This window comes from Amia ocellicauda, chromosome 12, assembly GCF_036373705.1.
Source record: "Amia ocellicauda isolate fAmiCal2 chromosome 12, fAmiCal2.hap1, whole genome shotgun sequence".
Classification (NCBI taxonomy): domain Eukaryota; kingdom Metazoa; phylum Chordata; class Actinopteri; order Amiiformes; family Amiidae; genus Amia; species Amia ocellicauda.
The window spans coordinates 28480812-28505746 of record NC_089861.1 but is presented as its reverse complement, the minus strand read 5'-3'; the positions used below and the strand labels follow the sequence as shown (position 1 = coordinate 28505746).

Genomic DNA, 24935 nt, shown 5'->3' with positions numbered 1-24935 from the left:
ACAAACCCAGCTGCACGTCGCAAAGAGTAAAATGGGGGTTTGTGAGATCAGAACAAGTTTAATACAATCCAGCGAGAGGACAGTGGGGAGGGAATAAGAAGGAGGAGAGGAGAGAGTTGCGTTGATACCTATGTAGTACTTCATCTCAGTGTCGTGTTTGTTCATGAGCTCCAACAAGCGCAGCTCAATCTGGGCCTGGTTCAGGAAGGCTTTCTTGTTCTTGATGATCTTGATTGCCACCCACTCCTGCTCATGGTGGTCATAAGCCTTCACCACCTGGAACGAGAAAAACCCTGGGGCGTTAGGCACTTCCTGCCTCCTGCGGCGATACTCGACAGCCCAGTGATGTGTGTGTGTTTGTGTTGTATTTGCCCGTAGCTGACCTGTCCGAAGGAGCCCTTCCCGATAAGCGAGTCGATCTCGTAGCGGTCCAGCCACTTCTCCCCGTTTTTGACGATGTAATCATAGTTATCGTCATCGTAGCCATCGTTGTACACCTTCCGCTCCTTCTTCGTGCTGGAGTCCTCCGGGGGCACCTGCTGGGCGCGCCGCTTCTTCTTAGTGTAGTACACCTAGGAGTGTGGGGGGGTTAGAGGACAAAATGTAAACTTATTTATTCTCTCTCTCTCTGCACCCTTAACTGAAAACCTTTTCCTTTTTAAGAAAATAAAAGTCCACTCAAGGAATCAGAGCTCTGCTGGATTAACAAACCAGACAGAGCGCCTTCTGAGGTGCAGGGCTTCCAAAGGGTGGAACTGGAACACACTTGCAGATCTTTTATTTCCTTGTTTTGTTTTTTCCCCACACACTTTGAAACTCTTATCAGCTCCTTGTCAGCATGATGCAGTTTCTGAATGGAGTCCAACAAGCAGTAATAATAAAACACATAACTGTAATGATACAATTATGGCTCCTGGTCTGTGCCTGGCTTACACACACTTGGGACCAAATGAGTTATAAAAACTAATGTCTGCACAAAGAGCCTGGCAAAACAAGGACACTGACGGTATCTTTTTAAAGATGCTCAGTACTGGGCCCCTGCCTGGCAAGGATCCCAAGCAGTGTGGCCCCCCCATATAAAACACAGTCCTTGGGCATTTCTTAGGGTGCAGAAATGAAGGGTCTGTATTGGTGGCCCCTGTATGAATTACCACAGAGCAGCACCGGGCTCGCTCACCTCATTGATGTGCTTGTAAGTCTTGATGAGATCGACAGAGAGCTTTCGGAGCGGGGCGGTGGCCGGGTCTCGGAAGCTCGGAGGGATTCTCCTCTGCAGTATGGTCATATCAGACAGCACCTGTCCCAGCAACCCCCGGGAGAAAAAGGTGGACAGTCAGTGCTGCCCTAGTTTAACTCACCCTTGAGACACTGTGGGCGTCCTCACACCGCTGTGGGGGTCAGAGGGCTTTGTATGGCGCCTTTTGGAGCTACCGTGTGAATGGGATCTCCCTATATTGCAGTCTGTGTGCTGCGTGTTGGCAGTTGTGTTGCTGCGATTATGTTGCTGTCTGTATGTCTGTACCTGCTGCTGGTCGGCCATGGAGTGGATGTTGCTGAAGGAGGGGTGGCTGTGCTGGCTCGTCATGGTTGGCTCAGCGGGGGAGAAGCCCAAGGCGGCAGGCAGGCAGAGGGAGGAGGAGGAGGGGGGCTTGCATCCTGAGCTGCTTCCACCTGAGAGAGAGAGAGAAAGACAAGAAGGTGAGAGGCAGATTTAAGACACCCTGACTTGGTCAATACTTACTCATTAACACTAAGCCAAGTGAGAGAAGGGGGTTAAAACAGACTAGACACTGTACTTTACACTGACAGCGCAGGGGGTTATGAACAAGAGCAGGTACTTTTAGAGAGTCATCCTGGTTGACATTAACTCTGTACTGTGTAATGAGAGAGACACGGCTGTGGGGGCGGGGTAATACAGACACACTGACTTGGATGCTACTGTGCATTAACACTACACTAAACAAGAGCGAAGATGATTAACACAGACTAGACACACTGTATACTAACAGTGTAGAGTTTACCAGAGAGGAGGGGATTAGTAACAAACACGGGCTGACTTATAAACCAGCCCTGCACTGAAGTGGCCAAGCAGACGGGGCCTTAATATGGCCATATGTGACTGACTGGACCCTACAAAACATGCCCCCACCCACCACAGCTGATACTCAAAAAACAAATTGCAGATCATATTGGTTTGCAAACCAAAGCCCTAATTACCTCCTTTAAACAAATAAAGGATATTTTGCGGTCAACAGCAGGCGAGGGAAAATTTCAACCACCTACGTTTTCCTGCTATTGTACGTCTCATACATCTCACAGCCCTTTTGGCACTACTGAGAAATAGAATTCTACAAACAAACCATAACAAATGTGGGGGAAGGGATTGAGTGTTGCACAGGAAACATTGCATAATGCTTTCCTAAGGGTACACCTTCCCCACATACCCCCTGTTCTCAAGCTGCAGTCGCTGGAGTGAGCAGTGGGGACCACATAGAAAAGAAACACCAACACAGAAACACCAATGCATCACTAAATGGCACAGATACACTTTTTGCTCTTTGAAACTGGACTGCTGCACATGTACCGGAAACCTGTCTTTTCTAACCGAGAAACTTCCCTAAGCGTGATTAGCTAAAGCATCAGAGGAATACTTGCAAGTGTAGCCAATAGAGGCCGAATAAAAGCAACTCCACCAATTTTCTTCACCAGCCTGGTTTTTAGATTCCATCTCCATTATCCCGTGGAGGTGGGATACGTTTCCCCCCTGGCATCTATTCTTGGCCCATGATTGCAGACATCAGTAAAGTCTCCCATGCAATTCAGATTTTATTGCCATTAGACAAGACTGAGCAATCAATAGACACACAGTTTCCGAGAGAGTGCAATCACAGCTAACCTGTCTAGGCTGGAGAAACCAAGACCACGACTGCATTCAGAACTCATCCATCTCTGGGACCAACAGGGAGGTCCCTAATTAGCAAATCACTGCCAAAAAACGTGATTCTAATCCCTCTCCTGGAAAAGAGACAGCACAGGATTCAGTAAAACCTGTGGGGGACGGGGCAGGAGAATGTGGGGAGGCAAAACTTCCTTTGCAGAGCAGTGTGGTCCATTGCACAGTTTAAAATCGACCTACAAACTGCAATGGTACCGATGGAAGCAGAAAAGTTATTTAAAGGCAGAACAGCACCTGGGATTGAGTTTAAGCTAATCTAAAAACTAGAACACCGCCCACCCCCCCACTGCAGCATGTTTCCCTCAAAAACCCTATGACCCAACAGACAGTGTGGGGGGCCAAGAGCACACAGTCCCAGTAGACTGCAGAGCGTGTCTTTTGGTAGGTGCCAACAACGAAGAGGGAATGCGATCCCGAGGTTGATCTGCCAGCGAAGTCGGCCGCGGTGCTCTGCTGGTTTCCTCGGTTCACGGGCGATCTGATATGTTAACAGGTGCCAACCACTCACTGTGCCCTGGCTCTTTGATCTGTTGCCTGGTCAAACCCTTAATCGCTGGACTAGAATGGCAAGGTGTGTGAAGAAGCCAATCAAAAAACAAAACAAAAAAAATGAAACAACCTGCAACACCAATCCAACGCATTCCCGATTGTGTCCGGTGGCACAAGTTCCTCACATCAGTACCAACTTGATGGCTCAGCTCACGATTCCAGCAAAAAGCTCATGGACTACAGCTGGAGAAGGCCTTGCTGTGGGATCCCACACGACTCCTGCACAGAGTACATGCTGAGTGCCATGGAGAGATGAATTAGGCGATAGTCAGCTAATTACAGTGCAAGATTAGAAAACAGTTTGGCTCTGTGGATCTTCATTTGTTTAGGGAGAACAATCAAGCAGATGTTAGAAATATATAGATCCAATGCAAAAATGGCAATCAGTGGACAAAAATTTGATTGCCACTCTTGTGCAGTGACTGCGTTTTGCATCTTTGTTAATTCCCAGGCTGGTGTCGAATTGATACTTTGAGACTTACTAAAGACATCAAAGTTAGGCCCATTACTGCATCCACCTAACTGTTGCAATGTAAAGAGATATTGGAAACACCAGTGGGGGGAGAGGTTGTTGCACAGGTCTTCATGTACGGATTTCCCAAATGGGACGGTGTAACTACTTTATTTCCCCCAAGCACCATGTGACAAGAAAATATATCTTTTTTTTTTTTTTTAAGAAGTTAACGTTGCAGAAAATAGATCCGCACAAGAGAGAACACACCCCCCCCCCCCCACACACACACATAAATCCCAAGACAGAGCTCTGCACACTGTGCTTAACAACAGTGGAACGCCTCACTGTCTCCTTTAAGCTGACTGCAAGAGGGACACTTCCTTGGTGTAACCCCCCAGCCCTTGCTGATTGGTGGAGCCTCATTCCCCCCTCTGCTACCCCATTGGTTGCTGGTATCCAAGGGCCGGACGAGGAGGCCTCTATAAATAAACCTGCTTGTGCTGTCTCAGCAGCCCTTCCCACAATCCCTCTCTCTCTCTCTCTCTCTCTCTCTCTCCCTGCTGCTGCTGCTGCTGCTGCTCACAGCTGACTAAACACAGCTGCCCGCAGTCACTCATAGGCGTCACCACAGCAACGGCCCGGGATCCACCCAATCGGGAGGGGGGGGGGGGGGCAACAGCTGAAAGAGCCAACAGTCCCCCCTCCTCTCTCCCTTTCTCCCTGTCTGTCCCTGTCCATTCCCTGTTAGGGTAAAACAAGGAGACCAGCCAGCCAGTCAGCCAGGCAGGCACTGTGGCCAAAGTTGGTCACACTTCCTATGCTGTGGCAGGGGAGGGGTGGGGGGGGGTCCAGACACAATGTGGGAACTTAGCATCTCCATTTATAAGCATCCCTTCTCCCAGCCGCCTCCAGCACGCTCCCAGCGAGACCAAATTCTGATTGTGTCTGTGCAGATCGCATAGAAAGCATATTTCTGTAACTTGGCCCTTTAAAGCTCTCCTCTCCTTTGATGATGCTAAACTGTTTAAACTGTTTTCTGGGAGGGGTGACAGATATAGGTAAATAGATGAAGAATGACCCAGAGGTGACATAATTGATTTCAGACTGTTCTTGAAATGACAACTATTAATAAACTGTGGGTTGTCTAAATTCTTCTCACACATTTCAATTCAATAAATAGTTAGCTGATGGTTCTAAGTGATTTAGATACGGGATACACAGTGGTCAAGAACAGGATTCACAGCACAGACCTGGGGTGTGCACTGCACAAGTGCTGCATTAATAACAGCCAATGAGTCTCTCATTTCAGTCCATTAGGGGAACAGCACTGGCCAGTTTTACTTTGTTACTTTATTATCGATGGCTACATGCGGCCTGTCTGCATGCTTCTCTATTAGGCTGCTGAGATTGTGCTTTGGCAGGCTGACAGTTCAAGAAAACCAACCAAAAAATAAACCTGAATCAAAATTAATGGGAAGAAGTCGGAAGGGGAGGGGGGGAATAAATAAGAATTGCACTAAATATTTGAATGTGGTCAGGTCAGGGCAGAGTGCTGGAGTCAGTGCAGTGCTGAAATGCTTCTCCTGTAATTAGAGTGGCAGCAGGGATCTGTAAGACACAGGGACACTTTGATAGGTCTGAAAAGTTTAAACGTAGAAAAAACACATTCAAGTCGAAATTTCCAGTTTAAAAGCCGAAATTCTGTCAGTATGTTTTCCTTTTACTTGGCCCCAGGGCCCATAGTATTCGACTACTAGTTATTCTGTACATAGGTAAAGCCAATCTAATAAACACATAATGATAATGTATTTATAGCTTTCAGCATTATTGCCATGGTCACAGAAGTACTTTGCTCTCCTGAAGAAACAAGTAATGGATAATCAGCTTCGCCATTTTGTCAAGAAACGTAAAAAGTAAATGCTACCTCATGCACCCAAATCATATTAGCGCCACTATCAGGACGTGAGAAAAATGGATATTAGCCAAGTTGTTAGTTTTTTTTTTTTAATTAAAAATAAATAGATTATTCATTGTAAGTGTTCATTTATGTTCATATAGTGCAGAGTATATAGATCATTTAATTCTAATACGTTAAATTAGTGCAGAAGAAAAGTTATTTGCTAATAAGGCTACTCTGAATGTTCATAATAATGGTTTTAATATTACGATAGCACCTATTATTATTAAGCAAGTATTTGAAAACTACTTTATTTTTCATAAGAGATTTCTTGTTTAACCTGTAAATTAACTTGTTCGAACAAAACGCCGTCTACACGTCTACATTCTACCTCCTAAACCAGGCGTGTAACTTCCGACAATGGCATGCTTTTGTAAACAGTTTGGACAAGGGGGCGGACAGTGGAAACAAGGCAGTAATTTCATTGTGTGCTAGCTTTGCAACCGATATTGTCACTTTCCGTCTTTCAAAAATATGGGTGATCTTACTGCATGGGACTCTGCAGTATTGCGGTAGCAAAGATGGAGAATGCCTGATTCTCACGCTGAAATTCAGGCCCTGCTCTATAGAAATCAATCATTAACTGCTCTGAGAGGGAGAGACTTCTGTTGACCCTCACTGTCCATTACAGTCCCGATACGACTTCAAAATCACCAGGACTGCGCACATCTGACCTCCGATACCCTGCTGTCACTGCTGCGCCTCGCCAGAGCCTGGCCCCAACCGCACTGTTTCACAACCACACTGAGCACAATGGCCTCAGGGAGCTTTCAATTTATCAGTGACAGTAGGTGAGAAAGCCTGGTCCTGAAGAATCAGTGTCTTCTGCTGCACTTGCCCCCACATCTCAAATGACCACTTCACTGAATTAGAAGTTTGCTGAACTGAAGCAACTAAAGCATTGGTACCTTCGTTGGGAGTCGGGTGTGGAATTGTGAAGATCTAGAAAGACCAGGGCCACCCACTACTGTGCCTACACAGGCAGCCACTGTACCCGAGTTCCTACTGCTGCGTAACTGTTGCAGGTACATGTATGTTCAGGTGAGATTTGTATTCCACAGCCCTCCAGGTAGACAGTGTCATACAGCAGGGATGGGCCAATTCCTGTTAAGATACGAGACTGCCTGGCATGAAAGACCAGCAGGGATTCGATGCCCAGAATTCTGCTGCAAGGAAGCCGGAGATCATCTTGAAACATCTTGGCGAGGGAGAGAGTCCTTGGCGAGGTTCTAGGAAATCGGGCAGTTAAAATAAAATTAATGGAAAGCTAAGTGCCTGGAAGACTAGGTGCTGGCATTCAGGGAGATGCAGTAACAGGTGTGGGGGGAGTTCTTGATCACATGATGTGAAACAGTGGAAGAATCAGGCAGACAGCCTTTAAGGACTGTAATAGAGGGGCTATTTTTTTCATGTCCATTTCAAATTAGGGGAGGAGTTTGGTGGATTAGTGATGCAGTGCTGGGCCTGGATTCTGGGATTGTGTGTGTGTGTGTGTGATTGAGTGAGAGAAAAGGAAACAGACAGTGTTTGATATCGGGTGCCAGACTGTGGCTGCAGTGTCTGGGTCGGCTCAGGTCACATGAGGGCAGGAGCCCGAGCTGCTCATTCCTGGGATGACTGCTGGACACACTGAGGGACTGGGACAGGTGGACAGGGACACCAATACCAACACACACACACACAGTCTCCCACTTCCATTGCAGGTTAACACGGCAATATTCAACATGCAGCTGTGGAACGCAGAACATCAGACTGCTCTGTAGTGATGAAATACAGTCCTGTGCTGCTACAACACTAGTATTCAGTACCATACCGGTATTTTGTAGCACAATAGACCACAGTGTAACAATGGCACTGATCAATGGTACCAGAAGACAGCAGCAGAGTGCGAGGACAGACTACAACAACATTGCAATACATGAGCATAATGCAACAACACTGCTGTTATCTGTATTTTAGCACTGCTAGTCTGCAGGAGCATGACATCACAGCGCTTTGTGCATCTCTTAAAACAATCTCCGATAACTTTTATAACATAACACAAGGTGAGTATTTTCTGAATGCAGGTTTTCTATAGATAAGGAAAAAAGTAAAACTGATCTTGCACCTAGAAAACTCAACACTTCCCTCCTGAAGTACAGACAAAAACTATGACTGAACAAAATGAAATTGAGAAAACGCCAACTGGCTTATCCAAAACAAACCACACATCAATAGAACATTTAAAAAAAAAAAAAGGTCAAATTAACAATAAGTGAAAGGTTTGCACAGGCAGAGAAGAATGGTTTCATTTAAATCAAGCTCAAGGAATTACTGTTCTGGGGGCTTGAGCTATTGCTAAAAACAAAACTTGGGGTATATTATTGGATAGGCCTGTATGCTAAGACAATATAGCACAGTTATTCAGTTCACTTAGTGAGGCCCTCTGTGACAAGGCATTCATTTACCATTACAAGAATTGGTCTACAGGGCAGTGGGCCAGTGCCAGTGCCACTCTCTCACTCACTCACTCACTCACTCTCACTCTCTCTTTCTCTCACACACACACACAAAAGCTGTACATGGGAGGCTTTGAAGTTGAAGTCAGATTTGTAATGGGTGTTCATTGTCCTGTGAGATCAGTGGCTGTTTTAGGTGTAAAGCCTAGTAAAGGTGGTTTGTGCATTCATGCTGTACTTTGCCCAAGGGCCTGTTTGCATGCAGGTTGATGTACTGATCTGGATTGGAGGTGGATAGTCCAACACTAGGTTTCCTGGTGTACAAAATTAAAAAAAAATCTCCCTATGGTCAGCATCACTGTGACCAGCACTTGAAAACACACATACAGGCACTGAAAAAGGAAGGATGGGGCTCAAAGAAGCAGTGCTGTAATAAATAAGGGTCAGTATTCAATTTTGTTTATTTATTTGGGTCAAGCTGACCATAGTTAAAATGTTAAAACCACACTGACACAGTGTTTAATTTGAAAAGGACACTAAACCACTCAAATGGCAATCATTTCTTAGAAGACAAGAGCTTCCACACCAAACACAGAGGGGATGACTGACCAGGACATGGACAGCACAGGAGCATTTCCCCCCTCCTTCCATCTACTTCTAGAAAGCCATATTAAAATGAGCACCCCAACCCCAATATAGTCCCCCTTGTTCATATCTGCATCTGTGCCAGGCCTTGCTCTGTGCACAACAGCCCAGCTGCCCAGAAATCTGAACTGATGCACTAACCCAGGGATTGGAGGGAAGGAAACGTTTGGATAGTGAGGGAGGGGGAGGAATTGTGTGTAACGGAGGCCACATTTTCAAGTTTTCCTTCCGAGTCCTGCCCAAAATGCCGAACTACATGCAAGTATAGCGGGGTCACAGCGTTCAGTCTGGTTAGTGACATCATTCCTCTCAAAGCGTGGTACAGCGTTCTTGACTAACTCCATGATGACTGAATACTTATTTCCAGGGTGCAGATGATGCAGTGGCTAGTGAATCAGGAACCATGAATCAAAAGATTATTTTAAGCTACCAAAGACCCTGAAATCATGTTCTATAAATGAAGCCTAATGAATCAATTAAGTTAATTAAGGAATTGAGAAACAAAAAGTAGAAGACAGGACTGCCCTCCAAGAAAAGGCTTGGGACACTTAAAGCTTAGATGCTTACTACAAAAATGAAGGCTTGTGTAACACTAATAAATTCCCTCCCAACACAAAAGCACTTTCTTTCGACCCAGTTGAGGAAGAGCGGCAGATCTAAACAAAGAACATTAGAGTATCACAACAGAAAACCCTGAAAAGCTTTTATTGCAGTCCCAATGAGACTTGTGTCAGTTGGTGGTGCTGGATTTGTCTCACAAGAGATCTGCAGTGGCTTTAGGACACATGAATGAAGGACCACTGCTATTGTAAGAAATGATACAGACACACATAGGGGCCTGGATCACATTCAAGAAGTCAGCATTGATTTGGGGAAGAACAAAATCCATCCAGTCTTTCAATAATTTAATAAAATTAATGCGACATCTATGTCAATCCAGGCTTGGTTCAGTTCATAGACATTGCACCTCAAGACCCATTTAACACTAAAATAAACTTCAGAAGTTCATGAAATGTTTAGCAATCTTGGAATACTTTAGTTTTGAATCCAAAGCTGCTAGGGATCGTACACGTGTGTAAATGTCATAGCGACCATAACGTCATAATGTATAGTTTATGGAAACTAATAATCCATAAAAAGTCTAGTCTCGCTCGTTTAGGATTTGGAATAGTCCCATGGAATAGGAAGCCAGCCGGGGGAACATTTAGTTGGTTGCACACGAGCGAATCCTGTGGCTGCTTAGAAAAATCCTCCGGGTTGCATGATTGTTGGAATTATGGGAACAAATAGGAAAGACTGGAGAGGAACGGGTGATGCATGGGTGAATGTGGTTCAGTAACAGGTGACACCCAATATATATGGGGAGATTCTGGGGAAAAACGGCAGCAAATAAAATAAAATTAAGTAGTGCTGCCAGCTGCCCTCTCCCGATGTGAACTTTAGACTGAGACTGGAAGCTGAGTCAGACGCAAGCTATTAATAAAGACCATCTGGGCTTGAGCTCCACTGAACAGCAACACTGACGTCAAACCCACGCAAGCTTTTAATTTATTTATTTATTCATTTATTTTGGGGGGTCAACAAACCACACCAAGTGCCAGCTGAGGTGAGAGTGCCTCCCTTGTATCCTTTGAAGTCCTCGTCGGAATCGACTGCTAACCCACATCGAACCAACAACTAAGCCGGTCTCTCCCAGTTGTAACCCACACAACCTCCCACTCCGTCTCTCTCTCTACATGTTAGGTATAACCAGTAGCCCACTCCACTTCCCACTCAATCCCGACTCTCCCTCACTAAGCCCACACTGCTGGCTTTTCTATTAATCTCTGTGATTGCATCCATTTCTACTCATCTTTATTAAATGTTCCGCCCTTCTTCAACCTCTCTCTCTCTCTCTCTCTCTCTCTCTCCCTCCCTTGGTTTCTCAGATCCCATTCAAAGTCTGGTGTGCAGATTTTCAAGAATGAAATTTACACTGTTCATTCATGGCCAAAAAAAACAACAACAGAACTTAGCTGATTTCCAAAGCCTAGAGCCTTCGGTCTTGCATGTGTTACAGAACAGTGAGTGCATTAGGAATGCATTCAGAGCAACACTAACAGTACAGACCAGTACACTCACACTACAGTAACGTAGACACTTATAAGGAAACACTTGGTAAACAACCAGCAAAAAGATTCCCCGTCTAAACAGGTGGCATTGCAGAGTAATGGGATGTGTACCAGACCGCTGTGTGGAGGGTCATGGGATCAAATACCCAAGTAGGTATTGTTGTGCCTTCCGAGCAAGAAACAGGGCAACAAAATTGCTCAAATCAAAATGTAATTATTATTATTAGATGCATGTATAATAAGCAATGCGTCACAATGCGTATTTATAACTTTGCCATGTATCCAGTTGCAAAAGATATAAAACAAACTTTATGATAATGAATTCCTCCATTGCTTGCCTAAATAAGGGGATCAGGAGCACAACAAGGAGCAGGAGAGCCCTGTGTCCAGAGTGGCTCGGGCAGGCAGGCAGGTCTGCAGAGGGCTGCTGCGACCACCCGCAGTGCGCTGGAGTGCTGCTACATTTTTAATGCAGCTTTGCGTGATGGGAGGCAGTGGTGGGCGAGGGCACAGCGGGCACCAGCATGGGCCTGTCAGTCTGCCAGGTGTGGAGAGCAGAGGCTAGGCAGCGCTGGTCACGCACACAGGCCAAATGAAAATTTAAGAAAGTTGTTTTTTTGTTTCTTTAAAATGCTGCTGTCAAACAAAGGACAAAGAGGGAGGGGGGAGGGGATGAGAAGGGAAACGGAAGGGGAGGTACAGCACTGTACACCAGGGCGGTACTATGGAGCTCTGCACTTTATCTATCCCAGAGCAAAATTCACTGAATTCCTCCAGATTACAAGAGCACTTGGGAAACGTCTATGTAACAGAGCCCTGGCGCATAATGGGGAGTGGTGTGCAACACTGTTCCTGGGGGGCCTCAATTCTGCAGGCTTTCTACAGCTCTCTAAAGCATCGATCAATTCATCAGTTCAGCGATCAATTAAAAAGGGGAAAGAGAGAGGTAGGCCCACTCTACTGTAAACAAGCAGGAGTGGGAGAAAACGAACACACACAAACAGACTGTGTGTGGTGGATTTGCAACTATAAATTGCTGTGTGGTTGTCATGCCATTGTGATGTGTGTACACACACACACACACACACACACACACACACACACACGCTGCCCTGTGATGGCCTGGCATACTGTATAGATATTTATTTGTGGGGTGAAATAAATAAATAAGTAAAAGTAATTTTCCCCAGTTTTAGGACTACTGCAAACACATCTTCCCCACACTGTTGTTATCTATGGGGCATTTCCAGACTGAAATTTGTTAAACATACCGATCACTTAAGTCCACTTAACAACTCACTGCCCCCTCCGCACCCACACTTCACCTTTGGACCAAGCCATTACAACACAGCACAACTCACAATCACACGAAACGGCACCCGGATTGAGTCAAAGGTCAGAGGATTCCTCTGGAATGTCTGTCAACACTTTGATCACCTGCACGCACAAACACAAGCTCCTGCACCCCCCTCCACTGCTCCCACACCCGATCCCAGAGTGGGCTAAACTCCACACTGATCTCACCCTGGCTGCTGTCTTTGAAGGTGCTTGTTGCCTACAGAGTGCATGGCACTCGATTACACACCCTCAGATAAACAGATCCTTCATGCTTTGGAAATATTTATTTATTGATTTTGAATAAATACTAGACTATGGTTTGCTCATTTAAGCCACGGATCCTTTGCAATTCCCCAAGGCATTCCTCAGGACTGATGCAGAGGAAGTGCGTCGTGGAGCAGATCCGGGTCACGCAGGGCTTCTGTCCTCCTATCAAAGCTCGAGCGGCCATGCGCCACTCCTGCCTTGATCTTGAAAAGTCGCTGGTATTTCCCACTACAGCAGAGTGACATAAAACCACAGAAGGCAGGAGCAGGTAGGCCTCACGTGCCTGGCAGGACACACAACTGCTCCTGGGAACTACTGTAAGCCAGCACCCAGGTGCAGAGTACTGCAGCCTTGTCCAATAGACTGTGACTGGATTTGCATGGACAGAGGAGCTGAGCTAAGATGGTATTAAATATATATAAATGTCTTTCCTTTTCAACTTCAGTGGTACAGCTCGTACACGGGGCTTGAGTTCCTGAAACACCTGCAGAGGGATTAAGGGCTGCACACAGGGAGGACACTCCTGTGATGAGATGCAGCAAACCCCCAAAGTTAAACCTGGTCTTCCTGTTAAGTTACAAAGACTTTCACATGCTATGCTGCTATGACCAGAGGTGCTGGTTCAGCCCTGGTCTTGGAAAGCTGTTAAAGGAGGTATGCGAGTTTTGACCAAGCCCCAATTTGCTTAACTGAACAACTGATGGTCTTACTTAACCTGGGTGAGAGCCTGCAGTCCCAGATAAACCTGCTGGACAGGGGAAGTGCTCAACTGGAGGGTTTTTTGTGTGCGAACATTGGCAGACATTGCTGCTAAGAGTCCAGCTGGACTGGATATACATAGGAGTGATACAAGGGACTCAGCCTCATTCCTGCAGTGAGTGGTTCAGCAGTTCAGCTCAGATCTCTAAACTCAGGGGGTTCCACAGCCTGCATCTCAGCCCAGCAAGATTTAGCGCCCCCCAGGAAAGTAGAACAACTTTTCATTTAAAACCAAGGGAGAAGATCTGGTTTATGTAACATGGGTCATTTAGAGATTACAAGGGAACAAACAGCTCAATTGCCTGGAGTCTGCGAAGGACCAGGGTTAAAGAAGGGACTGGACATGCATGATTGACCCAGTATGAATATGTTCCTGGCATTTAGAAATGATTGAAGGCAACTTGTAAAAACTAAACTGATTGGAGACACTTCCAGGTGCAGGCTTCTAGGATCAAACCAGTGCTAAATACTTGGGGGAAGATAGTAACTGTGACCAATTAAAAAAAAAATGAGTTAAATGAAGTGGTCAAGAACTGGGGGTCAGAACACAAACCAGTAGCCCAAATGATCTTATGGGCGGGATTCTGAGGAAGTCTAATGTGTGTTAGCAGCGTGCTGTAAAGCCAGACTAATACATGGGAAAATAGCTGTAAAGTCCCCTCGATCTACTGAAAGGAAACAGCTGTAAAGAGTGATTATAGGCAGGGAAGGGAGGGCTGGATAGAGTCGGGCATCACACATGCAGATAACCACAACACCAAAGAGACAGACACAGCTACGCAGATAAATTAAAAACTGTTAAGGGGGAGAGATGGAATGATCCCAAGATAAAACTCAGTTAAACGGAGCTGGAAGCAGGGAAAGAGAAGGACAGAGACATTGGGCTACAAAGTTAGATGGACAACCAGATAATTAGGCACATTTGAAATGAGAGCGATAGCTGGAAAGATCTCCCAACTACTCCAACCATACTGCTCGGGGACAGATTTAGACAGACAGACACACATGCACGGATAGGAAATGGACACAATGGTGAACTACGAAGGGAGCAGTGTGGTAAAATACTGAAAATATTAATTGTGTTGTGTGTGTGGGCGAGTGCAGTTCTACTTCACCTTTGACAAAATCTCTGCTTTAAGGAAGGGACTACATTGCACCCTGCTTCATTCAACTGGGGTTCTTGAAATGACATGAAGTGCCTGACCGTTAGATAACTGGGGTCGCAGCTGCCGGACTGACCTCCACTCTGCCGCGATCTAGTGCGCAGAAAATGCAAATCGACAAGAGAGGAAGTCAGACCAATCAAATGAGCTGAACCCATTTTTCCATAATGCCAAAACGTTGCAAAGCTGGAATAACCAGAGAGCTACGCATGTGTTGAGGCAGCTGGCTACAACTTATTATTACCACCACAATGGAAATGTAATTTTCCCCAGCACTCAGGAAAGCAGCTCTTGCTTAAGGATGAATACGGGAGAGACTGAGCCCTTGAGCCTCCCACTGTGCCGCAGGTCTTAGTGGGCTGACACTGGTAACCATCAAGCGGTCAGATCACTAGGGCTGTATGACCTGTATGACTCCTGTGTGGAGAGACAGACCTCTAACACAATCTGGACTGACCGATTTATTTTTGAGTGAAATTAAAGTGTGAAAAAATTGTTAGAGGTCAGGGTTACCCAAGGAATTATATGTGCTTAATTGATCAAGCCTAGCAAATGACATTAGGAGGCAAAAAATCTGGTTTATTATGATGGCTGTTAATTAGGGGGAAAGCCTAGACGAACTGAAAGGTTTTTTTAATTTCCTTTTAATTGTTCATCGTCAACCTCCATTAAGTTTTGAAAGGGTTTCCAGGTCAGTGTGACTCGAGACATCGCATGAAGGCTGATTGGCCATGGAGAGTCCAAGAGAAGAGGCCCGGGGCAGAGGCCAAGTCACAGCCTCAGTTCTGCCCAATGCTCCAGATCAGGAGAAGTTCATGCAGCTGCATCTTTCACTGCCACAGTCTTGACTTTTCTATGTGAAACTGGCTTTTCCTGCTCCTGAATAACACTCCTCTGAATTCCAGGAACCAGGGCAGCTCTGGCTGGTGCATGGGAGGTCTGTGGCAAGCCCGTTACATAGCCTGTTCTTCCGCTTTACTGTCATTGCTCTCATGTCTTTGCTAGGAACTGCAGCAGCGACTTAGAATGAAAAGGCTGAAGTGCTCCCGACAAATTAAACTATGATAATTCTAAAAACAAAATCAAGACAACTGGAAATCTAAAGGCAAAAGTATAAACAAGGAAACAGATTGTGGTGCTTTCAAACTATCTTGTTTTAAATAATCTGTCAATTTTACATGAGGATCAGTTTAATTTAAATACCATAACGTGCCCGACTCAAACAGCTACACTGTTCTATGTGGCAGTTCTCAAGCCTGGCTGAAGTCAACATAGTTATAAATCACATCCTTTACAAATCAAAACCCCTATAGAATCTTTCAGGCAACCAGAGATCATACAAGACACAGAGACCCATTTTGAACATGGAAGGAGCTCTAGGTGGTCATAAAGAGGGAGTGGCCTTCCTTGGAAGGGGCTTTCAAACTGCACGAAGCCTTTGGGGGGGGGGGGGGGGAACAGTTCAGTGAAAGAGTTCCACCAATCGTCTTTGGAAAACATAGGGCCCATGCCCAAATGCACTAGTAGGTGGCGGAGAAATTGGGGAGAGCTTACAGTGCAGGACACTACATCAGATTAAGTTAATATTTTTCTGCCCAAAGATCACCTTTACGTGATAAACTTGGTTTGTTTTCCAAAATGGAGAGGGAATCTTTATGTCTCGTGTCAGGGATATTCCAAGAGTTTCTTCAAAACTGGGTTTACAGGACTCTTGGAATTAATTGTAGAAACAGTCAGTCAAACTAAATCTGAATTATGCTGCCGGTGTAAAAGCCCTGAATGAAATCTGTGACAGCAGGGACCTACACTGTCAGACTTCTCTGTGCCTGACTGAGTGAAGAATTCCACTGCTATTTCTAATTACATGTGGACTTCTGTAGCTCCAACCGTGACAAGGACACTTAAGAAATTGCCTTATTTTGAAAGAAACTGGCCTTATCTGCTTAAAGCAACTTTAAAATTAACATATTCCAAACAGGTGTGAAGTCACATCTGGTATAAAACCGAAAATGTCTCATAAGCAGCCAAGGCAAGATTCTTAGAATAGATTAATCTAACCTGGTGCTAAACTGACCAATCTAGAGTTACACCAAGATCTTGTCACCTGGTTGTCTTTTTTTTTTTTTTTTTTTTTTTTTAAGTATTTTGTTATGCAGCTCTCTCACATCTATGGCCTTGGGTTCCAACAGGTGCAAACTACTGCAAAGACTTGACCACCATTTGTATGAACTGCTAAGTACTCACACACTGCCCTTGAACAGGTGTGGGCTTATTCTCTGGGTATTTGAAGATGTCGTCATGCCTGAATTCTCCCACACCCCAGATCCTCGTGGGCAGGAGGCAGATCACCACCACCACCCTCCCCCACAGTCTAAACTCATTTGAAGCCTTTATATGGTCTGCAGAACCCTGGAATAGGGCTGGGAGGAATACCGTAAAAAAACTACAAAACTTATTAACCGGTTTGGACTTTTACTATACCTTCATATTGGTATTTTAAAGTTTTCTATGCTAAATTGAATAATTCACTAATTACCGTGTCATTGTCATAGCATTCAGCTACCAATAAACTTGATCGCATTCCCACAACTTGCTGCACCAGCTCTTTGAGACTGCACTGTCTGACATGAGACTCATGTGATCAAAGAACGCTGATAGGGTTCGTGTAACGCAAATTTCCACAGATCTGCGCAGATCTGTGGAGCTCCACCAATGGGATCAGTTGGATCATGCAGATGCATCTGCGCTACAAAAACGCAACCAACTTTCTTCACAAACCCTGCAGAAATCGATGTAATTGGATGACTTAATTTATATTAGTTTTTATTTAAAAAATTAGAATTGCCAATCATTTAAGTAACAACTTAATTATTGTGCATCATAGATTTACATTATATTTTTAAAAATATTTAATAAAGCATTGACAATGCTAAATTGGCCATCTAGAATTCTGGATCTATGGTTTTGACAATGCTGTTCACAGCTTCATTGTGTATTGAAAGTTGACATTCGCCTCCGCTAACAAGGGGGGAGTAGTAGTTTTCATTCAGCTTAACACGTCCCTCTCGCTTTCTGCACAATCTTTTGCCTCACAGCCACAGCTCACCTCCAGCAGCAGCTTCGCAGAGCTGTGCTGGGCTGTGCGATTCTGGGCAGATTTCTCTGGCTGGGTCTTAGTGGCGTCAAGCAGAAACACTTCAAGAACATGCATCTCTGAATCTCTGCGCAGAACTGCGCTTCTCGAACGCGACCCTCGTTTTGGAATGAATGTGCCTCAGCCAAATATCAAAAATAAATTCCATGTGTATTGTGTGTTGACAAACAAACAAACGTGATTAATGCACAATTAATGAAAATGAGATGGAGGAGAGTAGCGTGGCTGAAACTTCAAAGTGACCCCAGTGAATCTGTCCCGAAGAAAGGTGCGTCCTTGATAGTGTGGACATGATTTGGTTTCAAGACAACTGACACAGAACAGGGAAGCGCAAGTCAGTTGTGTCCTATTATTTTTGCTTTACGAACAGTATTAAATGGCCATTAAAAAATACCATGATACTGTATTTTGGCCGTATCGCCCAGCCCTACCCTGTAAGAGTCTGATATAAAAGCCACTCACCAATAACCAACTAAATTAAAGTGAAACAAAATGTATTGCACTAAATACATGAATAAACAAAATAGATTTTATTGTACAATATTCAGCAGACTGCATTTCCTAAGCACTTCTCCATTTCAGTACTATCCCAGTCCAGTGGTAGAGATCAGCAGATAGAGGACTTCCTGCTGAAAAGTCAGGAATGCACATCACCATCTCAAAACGAGCAAACCTGAATTGTTCAGATTTCTCCCATTACCAAGTCCAGATCTTCAATTCCTAATACGAGTCCTGTTGGGTGAGATAAGGCTCCCCCAGCGTTGTTCAGTAAACACAGGCTCAGCCCCGACACCGATCCACAGTAAGCCATGGTTAAAACCACAATACAGCAGGGGCAGCACCCTTGTTCAATGGGTTACTACTAGATGGGCATAGAAGAGACCATTCTCTCCTTTTTTAAAACAAATCTTTTAATCTGTTCCAGTATGGAGAAGAAGAACAACAACAACAACAACAACAAAAAAACTTGTCTGACCTTGATACGACAGGAAACTGTGAGGGGGCAAATCAGACCTAAAAAGGCTTATGCCTAAAATTTTAACTGAGCCCCGTGGGATGGGGGATGGGGGGTGGTTGGCCAAGGGAAACAATCCACAGAGGAGGTCTGATGCCAAATTCTTGGAATAGCAAAAACTGGCACAGCATTACAAAGCGTTTCTGCTCAGGAGAAGGAGAGGGACCGCCCAGGCCCTTGACACATCCTGGAGAAAAGCTGCCAACGCACCCCGGAGGGTGGGGGGGCAGTGGTTGTGAGGAGTCTCTATTCAGGGCAGGGTCAGTCATCCCTGGTCCTGCCTGGAGAACCGCAGTGTGTTCAGTTTCTTTATGATCATTCCTAACCAAACCACCAACTGCTGTTACCAATTCAGTTGCCGACAGCGATTTGGAGAGGCCCAGAAAACCAGGGAATTGTCACTCTCTCCAGGAACAGGGGAGGGCATACACAAAACTGTTGTGGTCTCATCACAAACCATTACTGCAGTATCAGGAGTTAGTAATTAAGCAAGGGCCTACTTGAAACCATTGATCTGTGCCCTTTGCTTACAAACACTACCAGCTGTGTTTAGTGCAGGAAGACCAAGGAGAAAAAAAGAGCGAACTTTGAACCAATCTGGAAACCACTGCACTTTTTATTCCATAGAGAGCAGGACACAATTACCGAGCCATGAGCAAGCTACACTTACATTGCTGCAGAGCGCATTCCTAATTACATTTGTACACAGAGGCAAGTGCAGGCCGTAGGTAGAGGGAGAGAAAGGGCAAGGGAAGCGCAAAGCCAATCTTCAGATGCCATTAAAAGTCATGGTGTAGTGTGTACATGAAGCACCTCACTGTACAGTGCCTGGTAGAAGACTACAGTCCATCTGAAACATCAGACAGAAAGATCATAAAGCCCTTAAACTGCAGCAGGGCTCTCAGACCCTGTGACCAAACTGTTCTGATGAAGTGGATTTAACAGAATGAGTTTAATGCGAAACCCTGGCTGAAACCGCTGCCAGACGCTTTCAATAAGAAGCCCCCCTGGCACACACTATCCCTGCTGATCAAGACTGGGCTACATGGACCATGGCATTGCCCCCAGCACAGGTTCAACATTGAGCAAACCATGTCACAGCATGCCACAGGAGCACTGTTGCCCATGTATGAAGAACTTTTGTTTTTGTTGCAGTTTGTTTCTTACAGCCAGCGAGACCATGCCTGCAATGTGGGCAACCATCACAGTTCATCTATTTGCAGACCAGGTACCAGTCATGCCTCCAGATAAACCACCCCCTCCCTCAGCAGTCACCCCCGGTAGCACCAGGCAGCCTTGGCATGTGGACAAATCGCAGAGGCTGAACTTTTGGAAACCTCAGGGTAGCATGGCGACATCCCCACGTTGTGTGGGAGAAAAATAAACAAATTTCTGGGCAATTCTAGATGAGCTCCACTAAACATGCAAGGTTGCAAATCGCAACGTGGGATTAAGGCATCTAAACAGTGGCTTTGGAGAGACAGACATTATCCTGAAGTCTGAGCATACCGCACACCCACTCTTCCCATGGTCCACGCACACTGCATACCTGGTCCTGTGGTGTGGGCTTGCACTGGGTTTGGGACATTCAACAACACCGCACAACCTTACTCGGGAGAGCTTCACAGCACCCACCTGCTTAGGTTTTAGAAGGCCTTGCAGAACACGCGGGCGGCGTGGCACAGACAGAGCAGACATGCCAAGTCAAGGCAGTGGAACAGCACTAGCGCTTTGCTTCCACACTGCATCAAAGCTCTGCACCCCACTACCGAAGAGCCGGGCAATGCGAGCGGTCAGGGTAAACACAGCTCGAAATCACCAAACCGAAACAACTGTACATGTAAAACGTACAGAAGTGAACTTGTCAGGCATGGGCTCACTGCCGATCCAAGTTCAAGTATCTACACAACAGAACATCTCTACATATACCACTGACAAGACCAGCATATGAAACAAGTCACATGATCCAAGCTCTTATTCTTCAAAAGAAACTCGCAATGAAGGGGTCAAAAAATGCACTTCATTCCAACACAAACGGAAAAACTAGAACTAAACCACTGACACCTTCAGAAAGTAGAACACATTCCAAAGACTAAGATTGTAACCAAGGAAAATACAAAAGGTTTTGTTTGGTTTTAAGTTTATTTATGCATTCATTCGTTAATTTAGAAACAGGCATACTAACTTCTGGAGGGTTTCTTGAGCAGGTGCGGCTGCTGTAAGAAGCGGCTCGGCTCCGGGTTGCTGATCCAGTCTGACTGCAGATTGGCGACCATTCTCGGTGACGGCTGCGCCTTCTCCTCCACGTTCGTCGTGATAACCATCGGAATCGCTTTTCACTGTAGTATCCCAATAGAAAATTGCGGATGTCCCCCAAAAATATATATTTTGGAAAAAATATATAATAAAGTAATTCCTTCTCTACGTGATATATAGATATAGATATATTATCCTCAAGCGACAAAATGATCTAGTGATCAACTACATCCAATGACGATAAGGAGCACAAAGTTAGACTGGGGAAGGCAAACTTGACATCGATGAAGAGGTTCGCTGCGATTTCTCCCACTGTGTGTGTGTGGATTTCTTAAGATAAATGCTATTATTATTATTATTATTATTATTATTATTATTATTATTAGGTTAACACAATCCTGAAGCAAGCAACAGACGTAAAGAACGAATATAGAAAAAGGCACCTTTAAAAACTATTCCCCAAAGTTCCACTGCTGTGTCGATCCGTAGAATCCCCTTTATTGGTTTCTTCTAAGGCAATGAGATGTGTTTCAGGCAACGACGCTTCTTTAGATGAAAAAATAAAAAATATATTTAGCTCTATTTATACATCGATATATATATATATATATATATAGATATATGGATAAACTTATTTGGTTGCACAATATTTCACAGACACCCAAGCACGGCTCCTCTGGCATGTACTGTCTTATGAATTTCCGTTCCAGTTAAGTTGTAGTTCCAGTCAGGGTTCGTTAATGGAGGCATTTAGCGGACATCGGGAGACGGGAGACGGGCGGCGGTTAGAGACAGGTCCCCCTCTGTCCTCGCAATCCGAGCAAATCCGAACCGCAAGCGACACCAGAGGAAGAAAATGCGCTTAATCTGGAAGTGGCGGGGCGGTGTTGGTGGTAGAGGGGCTTCTCAGTTTTCCAAAGAACTCCATTTACCCCATGTCTTGCACTAAAAATAGCCGAAGCGACGCTTATTGTCGATCTGCGTATCCACAGAAGAAAATAACCCCCTTGGAACAGCAAACAGTCAGCTCTGCAGACAGCAACCCCGCTCGGGCAGGTCCTAGATCAAGTGTCGCCTTTGACGGCCAAAAATAATGATACAGACATACATAAATAAACACACAAACCAAAAAAATCCCACGGCAGGTCAATTCTCCCAGTCCGATCCTTCTTCCGAGTCCAGAGCCACTGTGGTGCCACACGCACAGCCCTCCCCCTCCCCAGTGTTATTTCCGAGGTGCGCAGATGTCCATCCGTGACCTCGGAGCGGACAGGTTGCCGGAGGTCAGCGGGGAAGCGGCGACAATGTCCCGGCCGATCGATAACAAACACCGCGCCGGGGCAGGAAGAGGAAGCGCCGGAGCGACAGCGCAGCACAGCAGCAAGCGCTCCGCAACACACGCACAACCGCGACGCGCTACAACTACTATTTCAAAGCGACATCAACGAAACACGGTTAATGCACCAGTGACTGATTCGGCTATGAAGCCTCTTATGTCTTAAATCGGGTGGTTTTGCATTGAGAAGTGCCTTTAAACAATTATACATACGAGGAGTCCGCCCGCCCGCCCGCCCTTTAACGTCAAAGGTTTGGTTGCAGCTTTCGCTCTCTTATGTGTTGCAGTTGAGAAAAAGAAATGTCCGCAGAAAAAACAATTCCAGTTTCTCTCTCGCCTTTTTTCTCCGGATGATTGAAATAAGTCACTTTTCGTTGAGCAGTCACGAGAAAACACCGCCCCGTAGGTAATGGTGTTGATCTTCGCCTTTATGTATCCGTTCAAAGGGACACACTGATGTTATTTCATGGCCCCCCACCACCCACCCAACCGACCGACCGACCGGATACCTCGTCCACAAACACACGGGCAGACACGGGAGCTGTCCGGTTTAAATCCTCGTTTCCCTGCGTCTCGGTCGACCCCGCCGTGCGGCTCCTCAGCCCCAATCCCTCCTCCTCCTCCTCCTCCGCAGTCAGTTCGCTGCACCGCCCGGCCTCTCGCTTGCTTCCGTCCGGTGCTCACTGGAAGTCCTCGCCGGTGTCCTTCTGCCTCCCCCTCCCGGGCCGTTCACCGCGCTCTCGCCCTCCGTCCTGCCCGCCCGCCTTCTCTCTCTCTCTCAGGGTATTTCTCCGAGAATGTGTTATCCGCCAGCTTAGCTCATATTCGCCGCTTTTCCCCCGTAATCACTCCCCGGGTTTGACTCGCTCTGCCCGGCTCTGGATCCACACCCTGCGCGCAGGAACTTCCCACCAGGCGCCGAGCGGGAGGGGTGTTCGCGGCAGCGGCGCTCGGATATAAATATTTAAAGCGGCGCTCTCACACGCCGCACGTAGCATGGCACAGGAAAAGCGGGCTCTGTGCGGTTTTCAAATATAAGAGTACACCGCTCTCTTGATGAGTGATTAAAAACGGACATTTGTTTAAAAGGTAAATCGTGCACGTCCCACCCCCTTTCCTGGGATAGTTGCGCCTCCAAGTCGCTCCTCTCCATTTATAGTAACCCGGCAGATATATATAGACGCGACGGACACGGCCCGCGCGTGCCCGCCGGCGCGCCCCGCAGAGGTGCGTGCACGCGCACCCCCCCCCCCGCACCCCAAGAGTGCCATTAAGCCTTAAATTAGCCCCGTGTTTTGCCCACAAACTGTCACTGTGTGCGCTTCACAAACATATTCACCACTTTTGAAATCATACAGTGACCATGTGTTTCTCTTGCACTGTATGACTCATCACTGGAAACTGGAGTACTTTTTAATTAATATTTTCCCACATTGTGGATTGCAGGCTCTCGTTGGTATAAACATGCATTCAAAAAAAGTTTCTGGAGACTTATGAAAACTTAATGGCGGGGGGGGGGGGAGTTAATTTATGATGCACCCTGCTTTGAGGCCCACAAGTAAAACACCGACTGTGCAAACACCTGGAATAGTTGAATGTGTGTTGGGGGGGGGGAGAACAGGCTAATCATATGCAGAACAGTAGCAATAGCATTTTTAATTACTTTAAGAGGCAGGTTAAGTGCCACTCTCAAATACTGTTCCTGTGAGAGTGGGGCCACCCAGTTTCAAACTGTACTGAGGTAAGAAGTGTCATCGCTGTTAGTGGTCTGGCCAGGGACAAGACAAAAGGATTCTCACAACAATGCAATACTGTAACCTGCTAAACGAGTGGTGTGTCACAATAATCAATCAGTTTCACCTCCTTTGTTGTTGCCATTCACTTAAAATACACATGTTTTAATTCTTTATAAGGAGGACCAGACTCTTTGTCTTTGCTTGGATGCAATCCCCCTGCGTCAGCCAGGGGGGCTGGAGTGAAAGTAATCCAGTCACTGTTTGGTTGTGTGAAATGTTTCTGGCAAACAATACACCAGCAGGTGAACACAGGCCGATGAAATGCATAAATACTCACAAAAACACTCAGCAAAGTACAAATTTTGGCCTCATAAAGCATTGATGCAAACCATTGCAGTAAAATGGATCATATAAATATACACATACTTACACACACTAGATTATTTATTTATTAACTAACTAGAGAACTCAAAACACACTCTGGATAAGGTGATCTTTGTGTAATTATGGTCCATATGCTGATCTGGAAGAAGATTTGTTAAAACACGGGCTCAATTAAAGCTGCAATCGAGGGTGAAACTCAATAACTGAGCTGGGGTGCTGTGGACTCGGATCAGGAGGTTAGCAGGCAAATGTTGACTCACCTGGTCACTATTCTGCTTCGTAACTGAATTGGCTTTGACGCGGGAGTCTACAGCTTGGCTGTTTGGAGATTATTATATGATTATATTTCTAGGCACAGTGCTGCTTCATATCCTTCGAGTGCTAGAGGATACCTGCTTTCTTTCACTGAAGCAATGA

At 45.7% G+C, this 24935-nt stretch overlaps 1 protein-coding gene across 3 annotated transcripts in view; it reads right to left on the bottom strand.

Moving 5' to 3' along the window:
• Window positions 1–24935, bottom strand: part of dyrk1b (dual-specificity tyrosine-(Y)-phosphorylation regulated kinase 1B) — a 56844-nt gene that overhangs the window by 8879 nt on the left and 23030 nt on the right. Inside the window, exons 1-6 of one of the 3 annotated variants that reach the window (XM_066719193.1) lie at window positions 21506–23439; window positions 20992–21145; window positions 1523–1671; window positions 1178–1297; window positions 384–572; window positions 129–276 (exon numbers count right to left, since the gene is read on the bottom strand). In XM_066719193.1, coding sequence (XP_066575290.1) covers window positions 129–276; window positions 384–572; window positions 1178–1297; window positions 1523–1671; window positions 20992–21130 — 745 coding nt within the window. In that variant the 5' untranslated portion in view covers window positions 21131–21145; window positions 21506–23439. Of the gene's footprint in view, window positions 1–128; window positions 277–383; window positions 573–1177; window positions 1298–1522; window positions 1672–20991; window positions 23440–24935 lie in introns of those variants that run through there. The other 2 variants (XM_066719194.1, XM_066719195.1) reach the window with 2 other exon arrangements.